This window comes from Coptis chinensis, chromosome 5 (assembly GCF_015680905.1).
Source record: "Coptis chinensis isolate HL-2020 chromosome 5, ASM1568090v1, whole genome shotgun sequence".
In the NCBI taxonomy this organism is placed as follows: domain Eukaryota; kingdom Viridiplantae; phylum Streptophyta; class Magnoliopsida; order Ranunculales; family Ranunculaceae; genus Coptis; species Coptis chinensis.
In genome coordinates, this window is record NC_141460.1 from 80,843,914 (window position 1) to 80,860,860 (window position 16,947).

Genomic DNA, 16,947 nt, shown 5'->3' on the forward strand with positions numbered 1-16,947 from the left:
TTTTCTGTTGTTTAATTTTTCTTTTTTATAACGATAGTATAATATTAATTCTATATATGCCTATTTTTCTTTTTCTGTGGAATTTGGAATATGAGTAGAAGGTAATACAAATACATCATGCTAAAATTTTTCATTTTTCTTTTCTGCGTTACATATGTTTTCAAAAATACAAAAACCCAAAAATTTCAGAGTAGAATAATTATGTAAATCCCTAGTATAATAAACCATGTATTTCTCATTCTATATCAAACAACCCGCCCAAACTTATTTGGGGTGACATATTTTCATAATAAAGAACATAATATAGGTGTAACACTGTTTTTGCTCATGTTTCTATAGTAATCTATTTTCTTATCTCTTCATACTTTGAGCACAAAACATATTTCTATTTGGGGGTATAATAACATTTTGCAAAAACTATGCATTTTCTATATTAGATATAGTAGTATATTTCTTACTTTCTTAAAAAAAAAAAATTGAAAGTCTTGTTTCCTTTTCCATGATGAATAAAAAGTCTAGAAGTCTCATTATAGCAATAAAGTAAGGATTCGTTCTTTGAACTTAGACTATTATACGTACAATAGTTTATGTATCTTTTCATGAATGGCATGCATAATCATTTGATTGTATAAAGCAGTGAGTTTCGAACCAAGGTTAGAATAATTAAGTTCCATATTCTGTGAGAATCTAGCCAAAAGTCTCATCTGAATGATTATTGAGTGATGACACAAAAGATGTCCGGATAGAAAGACCACACGTCCACTTGCTTGATCACCACGCCATATCCAATGAGAGAATTTAGGCCCTTTTTGGATCGATACAACTGCAAAATTAATGTTAAAAACCCAAAAAGATAGTTTTCCTCAAGTTATCCCTATTGAGCCTTCACCAATTTCTAAAAGCCTTTTTATTCTTCACCATAAATCCCTGATCCGTTACAACACACAATAAAAAGTTTACCCAGCTAACGAGTTGAGAATTGTATGGATATCAGAAAAAGAGAAGAGAAGACACTGTACAAAAACATATCAGTTAGTTGCTTCAAAAGAAAAGAAAGACCCATCAAAAACCAAAACTCCAAAACAAAAATCAAAGGAGTCAAAAAATTGAATCTCCCAAAAGTTCAAAATAAAAAATGAGACGAGATCATAAACAAAAGCAAAAAGAAAAAAAAAAAAAAAACAAGTTAGAACTCCCAAAATTTCAAAATCATATGGAGTCACAAAGCCAAAAAGATAAAGAATGAATCATAATTTGGAAGCAAAGAACAAAACGAGGTTCTTCTCTAGTTACAAGTATCTTGAAGACCTAATTTCTCAATTTATCATATTTTTGTTTTTCCCTTCCTTTTTCTTTCTAAATCATCACCCTTGCCCCGTAACTCCTAATAAAAGACCTCTAGCTCGATTAGGAATAGAATGATGTGATAGTAAGTGGCAAGTGTGATCAATTAACCCCAATTTTCTTTGGACGTCATTCGTGTATGTAAGGAATAAATACACTTTATGATTTGTAAAGAGAATGCACCTAGACTTATTCTGGTGTCATGTAGGATTTCATTTCTAGTCTTTTTTTCATTCAAGTCATTTATTATTGTTTTTTATTTCAATCTTGTTATTTGCTTTTGTTATTCAATCAATCAATTTTTTTTCTTGTCATTATTTCTTTCAATCAATCAAGGCCCAAAATTTCGATATCGATGCATATATCGGTGTACCCAAAAACCGATATATATCGGATATATCGGATATATCCATTTTTTTGGTAACCAGTCCAAACTATTTAAAATATCGGAAATATCGGATATATCGGAAATATCGGAAATATATTAGAAATATCGGATTTATATTTTAAAATGGTCAAAAAGTCAACCGATATATATCGATTATATCGGAAATATCGATTATATCAGCGATATAAAGTTTCATATCGGAAATTCCGATATATATCGGAAAAAAAAAGGTTCAATATTTGGTGGATATATATCGAAAATATCGATATCGGTGTACCAATTTACCGAGATATATCGGCGATATATCGGATATATCGGCGATATTTTGGGCCTTGCAATCAATCATTTCAATTTTCATTCTAGTATTTTTTTCATTCAAGTCATTTATTATTGTTCTTCATTTCAATCTTGTTATTTGCTTTTGTTATTCAATTAATCAATCTTCTTTCTTGTTGTCATGTAGGATTTCATTAATTGCTTTTACAATTAATGGTTAAATTGTTATTCCAATTCGTATATTTGTTACACCTATTTCACAAGGTGAAGTTACATCCGCGATATTTATTTTGCAATATTTATTTGGAAAAGAATATTAATGAAGCATGGCTTTGAAAGACAAGTTTGTTTAATAGAAGAAAAGTGCAAAATTTGTAGTGTTTGTATTGTATATGGTTTCATGTACAACAGCGTGTTTAGAGCATAATAGAATCTGCGGAAGCTTTCTCAAATCTGAACCCCAATGAATTATTAAAACCTTAAAACAAGACCATCAAAAGTCAAAGATGGAATTTGAGGAATTTTTTTTTTGGTGTTGGACCTTTATCTTTGAAAAAGAGTTGGACGGTAGAAATCTACTTTGATAGCTTTCTTCGTTTTTGTTAAAGAGGGAAGACAAAACGAATGTATTATGTTTAAAAGCCAAGATGAATATGTGGAAAAAGGAAAAACTATGTGTTTCGATAAGGGGAGAAAGAGTGAGATGGAGAATGTTCTTTTTCTTATTCAGTTAAGTTTGTAAGAATGGAAATAGAGGAGGAGGAGGAGATGAGGAATAGACGTTTGGTATGTGGAGGGAATGGGAGAAACATATCTACTGATTTTGTGTTCAATTTAAGAAAAGAATGTGAAAATTACCTGTCTACCCATATCCATTTGTTTTGTTACTTAGTATGTTGATCTGTTTGTTGATTTCAATAGATCTGGATGGTTGAAAGAGGTTGTTAAGATAGGGTATAAATATAAGCTATCAAGGTAACATGCCCCTAGGAATTAGATATTTATGTACATACATATGTATATATATATTGCGAGCAATACATTCATTTAAATTTCATATGGATAGTGCAAATTTTGTAAGTTTGTTTATGAGAAAATTAGTAGAAATCTTAATCTATTTGCTCAATTATAGAAAAAAATTAATTAGCACTTAATTTGTTAAATACAGTCTTAAATTTAGAATGGTTTTAGGAAAGCTTTAATTAATACATTTAAACTAACGGTATAAATACCTTACTTTGAATATTCTTGAAATAAAGGTAAAAACTTTAATTGAATTTGACATTTACTAAAAGTTTTAATTACCATTTTTTTTAATTGATTTGCAATATTATTAGAACGTTTTAGTTACCACTTAGTTCCAATATAAGTTTTAGTAATGAAAACAACAAAAATAAATGTGGTTGTTATGAATCGAAGAATAAATTTATAAACATTCCAAAATGATATGATTATATATACAATGTGAAGAAGACCTTTTCAAGAAGCTGACAACAATTAAAACACCTAGAAGCGGAATAATCTATATTAAAACGAAAAACAATGGAAAACATTAAGAATACCATCAGAGTCATGCTCATTGTCTTGGTTGTTGTTTTCGCTCCCATATTCAACCAACAACTTACGAAGTGCTGCTACGACATAAAGGAAGATTGTTGTCCTGTATAATGATACATTGAATTGGCTTGATGGTATTGTGTGGTTATATTGTTTTTATTTAGGGCTGGAGACTATGTTCATCTGTTTTATTCAGTGCAAAAAAATAATAAAGTAACTAACACGAAAGACTTATTTAGATAGATCTTATATGTATTTTTTTCCCCTCTAGCGAGATAATTTTATCACACCAACTTAGATTAGATTATAATTGAAATGTCTACGACCACAATTCACAAGCATCAAATGAAACATGCTAAAGAGTTTGTCTTTAATATAAATTTGACATAATGCAAATTACCTTGTTATCCACTAGAAATTGCTAAAGACTTTGTTACGATACGCTTGGCAAAAAAAAATACATAATTCCCTAATAACATGTACTATGCAAACCAATTATCTCGGTTGTTATGATCGTAAAAATCTTGTATCATAAAGCCTCGCATGTTATTGCTCGACTGTGAAATTATTAGGGTTGCCTAGTTTTTTGGTAGCCCCACCCATTCTTTTTCATTTTTTTCATTTGTTAATAAGGCCGTTAATTTTGAGGCTTTAAGAAGGGAAAATCCCTTTGTTAGTTTTCACTGAGAATGAACAAGGAGATCTAAAAAAACCAAGCTTCAAGAAGGATATAAAAACTCGATCTCTAAACCGATTTTTTATATCCACAGTCTCAATCCCATTGAGCTTATTGACGACAAGCTTTTGAAGCCATTGATGAAAAATAATCTTTCTCTTCCAGTTTGTTGAACTGAGTTTAGGTTTTAGTTGATTCATTTAGTTGGTTGTTTTACTTCTTCGAACTAATGATTTGGTATTTATAAATGTACAAAATTATTTTGTTCTTTCCCCATTGCTTTTACAATTAATGGTTTAATTGTTATTCCAATTCGTATATTTGTTACACCTATTTCACAAGGTGAAGTTATATTTATTTTGCAATATTTATTTGGAGAAGAATATTAATGAAGTGTGGCTTTGAAAGATAAGTTTGTTTAATAGAAGAAAAATGCAAAATTTGTAGTTTTTGCATTGTATATGGTTTCCTACAGAGCAGCGTGTTTAGAGCAGAATTGAATCTGCAGAAGCTTCCTCAAATCTGAACCCCAATGAATTACCAAAACCTTAAAACAAGACCATCAAAAGTCAAAGATGGAATTTGGGGAAAAAAATATGGTGTTGGACCTTCATCTTTGAAAGGGAGTAGGATGGGCAGAAATCTGTTTGATAGCTTTCTTCATTTTTGTTAGAGAGGGTAGACAAAATGAATGTATTATGTATAAAAGCCAAGATGGATATGTTGAAAAAGTAAAAAATATGTGTTTCGATAAGTGGAGAAAGATAGGGAGACTGAGAGATTTATTATTATTATTATTATTATTATTATTATTATTATATTATATTCAGTTAAGTTTGTAAGAATGGAAATAGAGGAAGTGGAGGAGATGAGGAATAGACGTTTTTTTTAAGATACAAAAGGTATTCCCACCTGTATCATCATCTAACATTAAATGTATTCCAGTTGTGTCATCATCTATCTTATATGTAGGACCAAAAGTTAAAAAGTTAACAATGAAAGAAGGAAACCAACATTTTCACCTGCAAGGAGGTCTGCAGGTCTATTACATTCTCTAAATACAGGGGAAAAAGAAACAAAAATCTAATGATAGACTCTCTATATGCACCAACATATCCAAACAACTCCAAGGGGGGGCTGCAATCTTGTTAAGGATTTGAATAGCAAGTAATGAATTAGATGCAACTTCTACCTTATTTGGCCCAGCTCAAAGCATCTACTGAGTCCAATTTCAATAGCTTTTAGTTCTTGGAAGATTATTGCTTGTTCTCCACCCGATCCTAATACTCTTCCTCTACTATCTCGGGTAACCCCTTTATGACCAGCACAAAACTCAGTTAAAGCCCCATCAGTGTTAAACTTCACCATATCCTCTTGTGGAGGAACCCACACACACCCAACAATTGCCTTTGTCTTGTATTATACCTGAATTCCAATAGATTGACATTGAAGTCTAGCTTCAGGAGAATCAAGCACAGAACTTATATGTACCTGAATATAATTCTTCATTTCCCTTTTGATTCTATTCAAAACCACAGAAGCAGGCCAAGAATTATTTTGGAACCTCCTAGAATTGCGCTCATTCCATATGGTATTGACTATTGCACAGATATATACTTTTAAGACTACAACCACCAGTGAACTTCCTTTACAGATTTACAACAGAGAAGACCACTCTCGGTTTGAGGACCTAGTGTCAGTTGTGATACCTAATAGAGCTTTGATGTCATTTATAATTTCTTTTGAATACTCGCACTCAAAGAAAAGGTTGTTTGAGAATTCACGGCTATGATCACAAAGGCAACAGGAGAAGTGGGTAAGTACCTTCTTATATACTAGTCGATCTTGGTAGATAGACTGTTAGAGAAAATTTGCTACACTGTAAATGAGATAAGCAATTTGGGGTGGCGTATTTTCATCATGAAGAACAGAATACAGGTGTATTGCCGTTTTTGCTCATGTTTCTAAGGTAATCACTTTCCTTATTTCTTCATACTTTGATGACAAAACATATTTCTATTAGGGGGTGGTATAGTAAAATTTTGCAAAAACTATGCATTTTCTATAGTAGATATAATAGCATATTTCTTCCTTTCTAAATTTTTTTTTTGAAAAAGACCAAAAATATTTTTCTGTTTAGTATTAAAAAGTCTTGTTTCCTTTTTCTATGATGAATAAAAAGTTTAGAAGTCTCATTATAACAATAGAGTAAGGATTCGTTATTTGAACTTAGACTAATATACGTACAATAGTTTTTGCATCTTTTCATGAATGGCATGCATCAGCATTTGTTTGTATATAGCAGTGAGTTTCTGAGACCAAGGTTAGAACAATTAAGTTCCATATTCTGTGAGAATCTAGCCAAAAGCCTCATCTGAATGATTATTAAGTGATGACATAAAGGATGTCCGGATAAAAAGACAACACGTCCACTTGCTTGATCACCATGCCATATCCTATGAGAGAATTAATCCTTTTTTGGATCTATACAGCCAAATAAACGTTAAAAACCCAAAAAGATAGTTTTCCTCTAGTTACCCCTTTTTTTAGCCTTCACCATTTTCTAAAAGTCTTTTTATTCTTCGCCATAAATCCCTAACCCGTTACCACGCACAATAAAAGTTTACCCAGCTGACGAGTTAAGAATTGGATGGATATCAGAAAAAGAGAAGAGAAGACCTTGTACAAAAATAGATCAGTTAGTTGCTTCGAAAAAAAAAAAAAAAACCACCAAAAACCAAACACTCCAAAAAAATCAAAGGAGTCAAAAATCGAATCTCCCAAAAGTTCAAATTCAAAAGGAGACGATATCAGAAACAAAAGAAAAAAGAAACAAAAGCAAAGTTAGAACTCACAAATTTCAAAATCATATGGAGTCACAAAACCAATGGCTAAAAGAATCACAATTTGGAAGCAATGAACAAAATGAGGATCTTCTCTGGTTACAAGTATCTTGAAGACCCAATTTCTTAACTTATCAGATTTTGTTTTCCTTCTTTTTTTTTTCTTTCTAAACCATCACCCTAACCCCGTAACTCCTAATAAAAGACATCTAGCTCAATTAGGAATAGGATGGTATGATAGTAACTGACAAGCATGATCAATCGACCCCAGTTTTTTGGGCGTCATTTGAGTATGTGAGGAATGTAAGTGCCCACTGTACTTGAGAGAACAAAACTTGAGTGAATATATCAGAGAGTTTGTGTTTTAACACATCCCTGTGAGAACCCACCATAAAGACGCTCTCCAAAAGTCTCGAAAACGACTCTGCTTTGCATTTCATTGCTCATGTATTGCACATTTATCTTTAGGTGATTAAATTAATGTACATATGTTATTTTAAGTTTAAAGGAGTTTGTCCTTATTTCCCGCTAATGAGATGTATAGACTTTTGAGAAAAAATAAGGAAACAAGACCCCTTTGTACTGGATAGAAGAAGTTTGTAAGTGCCTTCACTAGAAAAATCTCACGAGGCTTAAAGCTCGTCCACTAGGGAATTCCTAGTGGTTTAAGGCCTTGTTGTATATGGTAAATGTAATCACATTTAGCAAAACGAGATTAGTATAACTTATAATAAATCACTCATTTATGATTTTAGTTTTTTCTCTCATCCTTGCTTGAGGACAAACAAGATGCTATTTGTGGGTGGTGATTAGCTCCAAAATTTGCATTTTATTACCCTTACATTACTGCATTAGAACCCTTCTTATGCTTAATGAAAAGACAACTCATAGTTTTTATTGCCTTTTTCAGGTTACAGAGAAATTCAGACCACTTATCATAAAAGCTGCATCTTAGCACCAAAAGGAGCCTTAATTACACTTATTATGAAGACTGAAGCTGCTATGAAAAAGTGTTGAAAAACGTCAAAGTCAAAGTCAAAGTCAAGGTCAAAGGTCAAGGACTTATAACCAAAGAGCTGAAAGTCAAAGTCCTCAACTCAGAAGACCAGAGATCGATAGATGTCCTCAACTCGAAAGATGGCTTTCTCTAAAACCTATCTTGATCGAGAAGAAATCAAAAAGCAAAAGCATAAAGTAAATGATGAGGTGTATCAAATGTAATGGAGAATGGTAAATTAGTCATTTGCATAAAGTATGGGTATAAGAACTAAAAGTTAGGGAGAGAGAATACACCTAGACTTATTCTAGTGTCATGTAGGATTTAATTTATAGTTTTTTTTTCATTCAAGTCATTTACTTTATTGTTCTTCATTTCAATCTTGTTATTTGCTTTTGTTATTCAATCAATCAATCTTCTTTCTTGTTGTTATTTCTTTCAATCAATCATTTCAATCCTTTTCTTTCAAGTTTGTGTTATTTCAATCATTTAAACAACTTAAGATTTTCAATGTTCTTCATAAACTATTAACAAGTCCTAAACTAAAGATCTTACCTTCCTTTCTTCAACTCCCAACCATTCAAACTCTAAACAATCTATGGTGAACCACATCAACAACTTTAAGATATTCACAACTATTCTACATCAATCACCTCACTTCATACCTATCAAATCTATCCATGCATACTAATTATAAAGGATCAGACAAGATACTTGTTGGGAATGGACAAGGTTTGTCTATACAACACTCATGCTCCTCCTTATTAACTCCTTTACATTCCAAGCATCAGTTTAAAATGCAAAACATACTTCATGTACCTTATATCACACACAATCTTCTAAGTGTAAACAACTTTGTTACAGATAATCATTGTGTTCTAATTTTTGCTCCCAATGTTTTTTATGTTAAGGTCATTGCCTCGGGGAAGATGTTTTTCCAAGGTCAAACTGAAAATGGTTTATATCCTATTCATCTCAATCATCAACCTCAACATCCTACTTCAACTGCCTTCATTTCCACTAAAGCTTCAGCTACAACTTGGCACAACAGGTTTGGCCACCCTATTCCTAATGTCTTACATAAACTCATTCAAGCTAAAAGCATTTGATATACAAGGCTCTTCAAGCTCTCACTTCTGTTCAGATTGTGCTTTAGGAAAAAGTACTAAACTATCTTTTGTGCTTTCATCTTGTAAAAGTACTTCTTCTTTTCAATTACTTCATATGGATTTATGGGGTCCATCTCTAGTTTTATCAATAAATGGAATGAGATTTTATGCAAGCATTGTAGATGACTTCTCCAAATATTGTTGGATTTTTCCACTTACTTTGAAATCTGATTTTTTTTCTCAGTATTTAAAATCTTCAAATCTGCTATTGAAAACACCTTTACTGTAAAACTCAAATGTATTAGAACTGATGTTGGTGGTGAGTTCACAAGTACTATATTTGAAAATTTCTTAAAAGATCATGGCATTGTTCATCAATTTTCTTGTCCACATACACCCGAACAAAGTGTTGTAGTGGAAAGAAAGCATAGACACATTTTAGACATGTTTAGAACCTTACTGTCTCAGTCTCATATTCCAACTAAATATTGGGAAGAACTTTTCTCAACTTCAGTTTATCTTATAAATAGACTTCCCTCTTCATCTCTTCTTCATTTGTCACCTTGGCAAAAACTATACAACAATCCACCTCAATATCTTTCTCTCAAAAGTTTTGGTTGTAGGTGCTACCCTTGGTTAAGACCTTATACATCAAATAAATTATAGCTTCAATCTAAATCATGTGTTTTCATAAGGTATAGCTTACAACACAAAGGCTACAAATGTCTTGATAGTACAACTGGGAGAATTTATCTTTCTAGGCATGTCATCTTCAATGAGGAAGAGTTTCCTTTTAAAACATCATCCATTTTTGCTTCCATTGATACCTTTATAACTTCATCTTTCTGTACTCCACCTAACATCTTATCTGATGTAATTTGTACTAATTCTTCTTTTATTATTGTATCATCTAATACAAGTTCCTTTCCTGTATCAACTTCTATCAATTCAAACAATCTAATCACTCCTTCTCATTCAATGACCACAAGATCCAAGCATGGCATTTTTAAACATAAATCTCTTTTATCAACTAAACATCCTATTTCTTATGCTCTTCATACATCTCTTTCATCTTTACCTATTACTCCAACATGTTATTCTCAAGCCATCAAAGGTCCACACTAGAGAGAAGCCATGGCACAAGAATTCAATGCCTTATATCAAAACTAGAACCTGGATTTTAGTTCCCATTTCACCAAGAATTAACATTGTGGGAAAAAAAAAGGGTTTTCAAGCTTAAACAGAAGCAAGATGGGTTCACTAGATAAGTTTAAGGCTAGGTTAGTAGCCAAGGGGTTTCATCAGAAGAGTGGTTTAGATTACAAAGAGACATTTAGTCCTATAGCAAAACCTGCAAGCGTCAAGAAAATTTTGTCATTGGCAATGCATTTTAACTGGGATATTAGACAATTGGATGTGTCAAATGCCTTCATTCATGGCCATTTGAAAGAAGAAGTGTATATGTCTCAGCCTAAAGGTTTTGAAGATCCTCAAAAGCTTACTCATGTGTGTAAACTTCTGAAATCACTATATGGATTGAAACAAGCTCCTAGAGCTTGGTATGAGGAACTCTGCCAAGCTCTACTCAGTTTTGGATTTACTACATCAGATGTTGATCATTCTCTCTTCATAGTTAAGGATTCAAAATCCCTAACTTATGTCCTAGTATATGTAGATGACATTCTTATTACAAGAAGTTGTCCTACAGCTTACAAAAAGATCATCTCTCAACTCAGCTCTTTATTTGCTATGAAAGATCTTGGTTCAATACATTATTTTCTTGGTCTTGAAGTCAAAAGACAATCAAATGCATGGATTATTTCTTTCTCAAACCAAGTATGTCTATGATCTTCTCAGCAAAGCCAACATGATTCATGCCAAGCCATGTTCTACTCCCATCTCTAACAGTTGTAAACTTGATGCTCATACTGGTGAATATCTCTTGGATAGGTCTATTTGTTGGTGGCTTACAATACCTCACTAGGACTAGGCCTGACATTTCTTTTGCTATAAATCTTGTGTGTCAACTTATGCATAATCCAAGGATATTAAGGTATCTGAAAGGTACCATCACTCATGGATTATTGTTTACAAAAGGTTCTTTACATTTAAATGCATTCACAGATGCTGACTAGGCAAGTTGTCCAGTGGACAAAAGAAGCATTACTAGATTTTTTGTGTTCTTAGGATCAAATCCTATCTCTTGGTTAGCAAAGAAGCAACATATTATAGCCAGATCATCTACAAAAACAGAATACAGAGCTCGTGCTCATATTGCTGCAAAAATCTATTGGCTCTGCAAGTTATTTAAAGATCTTCATATTTCTTTGCCCAGAAGTCCTCTTCTACACTGTGACAACATAAGTGCAATATCCTTGGCGAATTAATCATGTTTTTCATGCAAGGACCAAGCACGTAGAAATTGATTACCATTATGTCAGAGAGTTAGTCATTTTAAAGTTTCTAGATGTCCAGTATTTATGCACTAAGGATCAACTAGCAGATATCTTCACAAAAGGGTTGTCTACTCAGAGATTTCAGATGCTACTATCCAAGCTTTCAATTAAACAATCTCCCTTCAGCTTGAAGGGGGGTATTAAGGAAATATATGTTGAAAGTCAGTCAATGCAGTTAACAGTCAAGGACAACACCTAACTAATCACACCATAACTAATTCTTGTTTTCTAATACAACAACTTTTGTAACTAACTAAGAGTAGTATATAAATGTAAGAAGAACTAATAATTGATCAACAATGAAATCATTTATTTCTTAAGAATTATCATAGAGCTTGATTTTGGACATTTTGTTTGTATTTTTCATATATATGTTACCATTTGTTTTGACTTATTGTACATTCTGTAAACCTGGTGCTCAAGTGATCTGGCATATGTCAAGCTTGATTATATGGATTTGGTTACAAATACACTCGGGTGACACCCAAAGGTGTGAATGAAAAAAACTTCGGACGCCACTTAAAATGACATTTGACCCGTTATACAAAAAGCAAATCCAAGCTCGTTATTGTTCTTCTACGTATCTTGATATAGTCCGGCCCAAAATATATGGACCTTTCCAGATCCAACCACTGCCTCAAACATCTCTCTCACACACTCAGTGTTCTAAAAAATGCAAGGCGGTAGTCGGGCGGTGGGAGAGCGCCTAAGCCTTTTAGGCAGTGCCTAGACGGGCTAGGCGCTAGGTGGTTTTTTTTCCTAATATATATAGGAATACACACATATACTACAAGAAATGAAGAAAATCATTTACCATAACTCAAAAAATAAACACAAACAAATATACTTATTACAAAAATGCGTAATAGTTGAGGAATATTGACTTCATATAAAAACATACTCTTTGTTATAGTGGCATATAATTTACATTAGACTTAAGTCTTTTAAACTCATTCAAATCTTAAGCCTTCACGGGCCTTTATTTTTCGACATTTAATCATTTAAAAAAAACTTGACTGGACCGCCTAGAGGCCTCCTAGACCCTCCTAGCCCGCCTAATCGGTCCGCCTAGACCTCCCTAGTCGGTCCACCGATTTTTTAAACGACTAGGGCCTAGGCGAGTCGGTTGGGCACCGCCTAGCGCCTAAAGACCGCCTAAGCCACCGCCTAGACCGATTTTTAGAACAGTGCACACACTTGAGTAGCGACCAACAAAGAAAAAGAACCCCAACCCAAGAAAGAAGAATAACCCCAATTTCATGAAGAACTCAACTCACTAAAACATGGACGACTCACAAGTCACAACCCCAATAACCTAATTTATTAAACGATGAAACTTAAACAAGCTTATGATGCTTCAATAATCTTTCTGCCCAAACACTATCATCATTTTTTCCCATCCCAAACCTTCCCTTACCAATACAACTGGACCCTGTAAAACAACCACCACCAAAGTGCAAAACCCAACAACAACTCGACAAAAACTTGATTGGGCGACCACATGGAATGTTATTTGCTTTAAAACCATCTGAATCAAAACTCGACAAAAATGAAGAAACCTTAGTAGAAAAATTACTATTTGCTACCGACAACTTCCTTAATCGGTTCAATTGGGCTAAACTGAAGCCGTTAATGGATTACCACCTAGTGAACAATTAATAGGTTAAGATGGAATAGAACCAGAAATTTGATTCCTTTTGACAAACAAGATAAGGTACGTAACCAATCACAAATTAAAGTAGGAATTGAACCAACAGCAAGAACAACAACCACCAAAAAAAAAACGCCAATGAGTCGACTCAGCAACACCCTCGGACCCATCAACAACAACTAGACAAAAGAAATAACAACAGTAGAATAAGAATACCAGCATCATGTAAAGGGCGGGATGCCATTTTTAGTCTCGTTTCAACATATGTTGATCTCAAACGTCACTTTAACCAACGACACCGTTCCAATTTCCCCATTGGAGACCATCTGGTGTGTATATTTAGATTGAATATACGTACCACCCACATTTCCTACAACTCTACTTTGACAATGGTAGGTCTAAAATCACCAATTGCTTGAACTAACACCAACTAAATGAACTTCACATTACACAAGATTGTAATGCTCTATAAACAAGGAAGAATCTATAAAGTGATGCAATCAAAACCAAGTCAAAGACTTCCCCTAGTAATAGTAGTGAAGGTTTAATGAAATGAAAGTCTCATTGTCTCATTGTTCTAGTCGCAGACTTTGTATTAACTCTGGCCACATAAGTACATGTAAGTTGCAATCAACATACCTAAGTACTTTGAGCTTCAGTCTCTCAGTCTCTGATTACTCCATCCACAGCTCCTCAATGAACAAAAAGGAATTAGAAGGAACTCCGCCACGAAAAGCTATGCATGAAAACATTCTCTGGACTATTAGTATAGTATCATATCGATCTATATCCTAAACGAAACACAAATTCTCAGAAGCTATAGATATCACAATAATTTGTACATATAACTTGTTGTTTTATGAGTTCCGCTAAAATTTATTCCAAAGTTTAATGTTGCAAAACATGCATGTTGAATAAATGACTATAGTGAATTAGTGACCTCCTAGGAACTCTAGCATTAGTAGCATAGCCCAAAAGAAATAATTGCATTAGCCCGTTATGTGTTTATTCTAGCTATAGTACGAAATAAACCTTTCAAGTTTCAACTAACTTACTTGCCCTATAAAAGCATATGCTGATGATACAGAATCTTTATTTGTAAGATCAATAGATCGAGCACGGACCAAGAGCATGAAACCAAGCAAAGAGTGACTAAGGACCTACAACCAACAAATATTTGTGATAAACATTTTGCACTAGGAATCACACATGAAGTTGAGGCTGATTAATAATTGGAGATGTGTGTCACATACAATTACAAGCTTGTTAAATATGTAAGGTGAAAAAGCTCCTATCACCACTGCAGTACCATATGCCGTCAACAACACATTAATGCAAAACCAGAATACCTGCTTGAATGAGTACCAACGCAATGAGGCTCATATCAAAAATCCAAGGAACAATAACCTGAATGGACTTAGCACATTGGAAGGCATTGCACGATGACTCGATCAATACTTTTACGACCATTGATGGAGGGCAATAGAAATTGAACTTACCTTTTCCTGGCCTAGATGTGCAGCAAAAGACTTGTAGCCAAATTTCGTATCCCCTTCCACGTCTGGTATATCCTGTTGAACGGTGACATGAACAAAAACAGTAAAAACTGGGTTACATATGTCATTAGATTTAAAGGAGTTTCATCGTTTGGACCCCAACTCATTCAGAGAATTTCACAGCTAGGTCTGACTACATTGCTCTGAGAAAGATTTATGCCAAGGTAAAATGGTACATGCTAGTCTGGGGTAAGTTAGTTGTACCGAAGCATTCATTTGTATGTTGGCAGCTTTTCTCGGGTTACTTACTGACTCAAGACAGAATGGTGAAGAAGAAATTACTGAACAACTCCTCTTATTGTCTTTGTGGGCATGCTAATGAAAATTGTAAGCATTTGTTACTCAACTGTCCTTTCTCTAAAAAGGTGTGGTAAGGTATAAAGACAAAATTGGGGTATGGTATAATATGGTGTTGAACTCCACACAAGAGTCGTATTCTATTTTCTCTATATGCAGGAACACCTCTTTTGAATTGATGAGGAGATTATAAAAGTGTTAGTGTGCAACTGTTTATGCACTATGGATAGAAAGAAATTCTAGAAGGTTCAAAGGCAAGTCGATGAGTTCTATGTTGATTCAGAAGAAGGTTATGCTAGATATGCAGGATTATATCCAAAGACGGATCAAGGAAGTCCCAGATGTGATGAGGAATCGAGTTCTTCTAAGCAATCTAGGAATCCATGCTGATTTTAGGAGTCAAAGCATCACAAAATGCAAGTGGTTCAACCCTGAAAGTGGTACTGTTAAACTCAATACAGATGGCTCGTTAAATTCTACATCTGCGGGATTTGGAGGGGCCATTAGGGATCATGAGGAAGCGGTTCTCTTGGCCTGCACAGGTAGCAACCACCACAATTTAGTGATCTTTTAAAAGCTGAGAGCTATTGATGCAGGTCTTGAGGCATGCTTGAAGATTGGATGTGTCAAAGTGGAGGTTTCACCGGACTCTATGCTAGCGGTACAAATATCTAAGGGCTCTACTCCCCCCTGGTACTGCTCAAACATTAGATATTAATATCTTGCAGCATACACCATGGTTTCAACAAAACTAATAGGGCAGCAGATCTGTTAGCTAAATTATCAAATGTAAAAGATGATATTGTAATGTATTTTATTCCTCCACTGAATAAATGCTTGCAAAGCCATAGTGGAAGAAGATGCAGCTGGTTGTTTTAATGACAGGGTTCATTATTATAGGTTGGGTCTCCTTAACCCTATAACTTCTTTAAAAAAAAAGTTTAATCTTAACGTCCAAAATGCCGTCATGTGGTTAAGTTAAATTATTGCTTTGATTTTGTCCTGGACCACATGTCACTACATTGCCCAGCTACTATTTGATACTTAACACTACATTAGCTTTAACACATTTGGGGTTTTTTTAACAGTCCACTGAAGCATGCCGTTTGGTTTATTAGACGATCTCTTGAAACATTTTGAAAGTTCTATTCAATGTTTCTTTTAGTAATAAAATTATATGTTGTACGTATTTTCTGAAATCAACATCAAAGTTTGATGAATTTAACAAAATGGGAAGCTCCTTTTGAAGTTTTTCTTAGATTTTGTTGAAAAACAATACACCATTTATATATTCTTATAAATGGTTGTAGTTTGATCGAGTTTGTGCTTGAACTAGGGGGCAGCATGTTGCTCACCCTAAAACACAGCCTTTTGTACTTTTCTTTTATGTTTAATACATTCTAACTCAATTCTGATGACTCCCTGACAGAGAACAGATGTGGCAATGGAGGAACCATTCGAGATGCTAATGGTGACGTGATACTTGCTTACATTGAAGCAGGAGGTCTAAGATCAATTCTCTTTCAAGAACTAAAAGTTATACTAAATGGCTTACAAGGATGTATGATATATGGTGAAAATATTGAAGGTGGAAATAGCTCCTGATTCTCTACGAGTAGTAAGAATTCTGAAGAACCAAGAAAGACCCCATGGCAATGTACTAACTTAACAGCTGCGATTAGAGTTCTACTGATGCAGTTTGTTAGTTTCAAGATCACCCATGTGTATAGGGAAATGAATCGAGCTACTGATCACTTAGCTTCCTTAGCAAGTGAAAATGTATTAGAATTTTTTGTA

General features: G+C 33.8%; 1 protein-coding gene across 6 annotated transcripts in view; it reads right to left on the reverse strand.

The window, feature by feature from the left end:
• Window positions 1-554: 554 nt before the first annotated feature.
• Window positions 555-16,947, reverse strand: part of LOC147499229 (homogentisate phytyltransferase 1, chloroplastic-like) — a 45,802-nt gene continuing 29,409 nt past the window's right edge. Inside the window, exons 9-13 of one of the 6 annotated variants that reach the window (XM_086561032.1) lie at window positions 14,797-14,868; window positions 14,551-14,646; window positions 14,353-14,457; window positions 13,937-14,033; window positions 555-823 (exon numbers count right to left, since the gene is read on the reverse strand). In XM_086561032.1, coding sequence (XP_086417158.1) covers window positions 13,953-14,033; window positions 14,353-14,457; window positions 14,551-14,646; window positions 14,797-14,868 — 354 coding nt within the window. In that variant the 3' untranslated portion in view covers window positions 555-823; window positions 13,937-13,952. Of the gene's footprint in view, window positions 824-3,402; window positions 3,669-5,304; window positions 5,555-8,416; window positions 10,542-13,759; window positions 14,034-14,352; window positions 14,458-14,550; window positions 14,647-14,796; window positions 14,869-16,947 lie in introns of those variants that run through there. The other 5 variants (XM_086561034.1, XM_086561033.1, XM_086561035.1 and 2 more) reach the window with 5 other exon arrangements.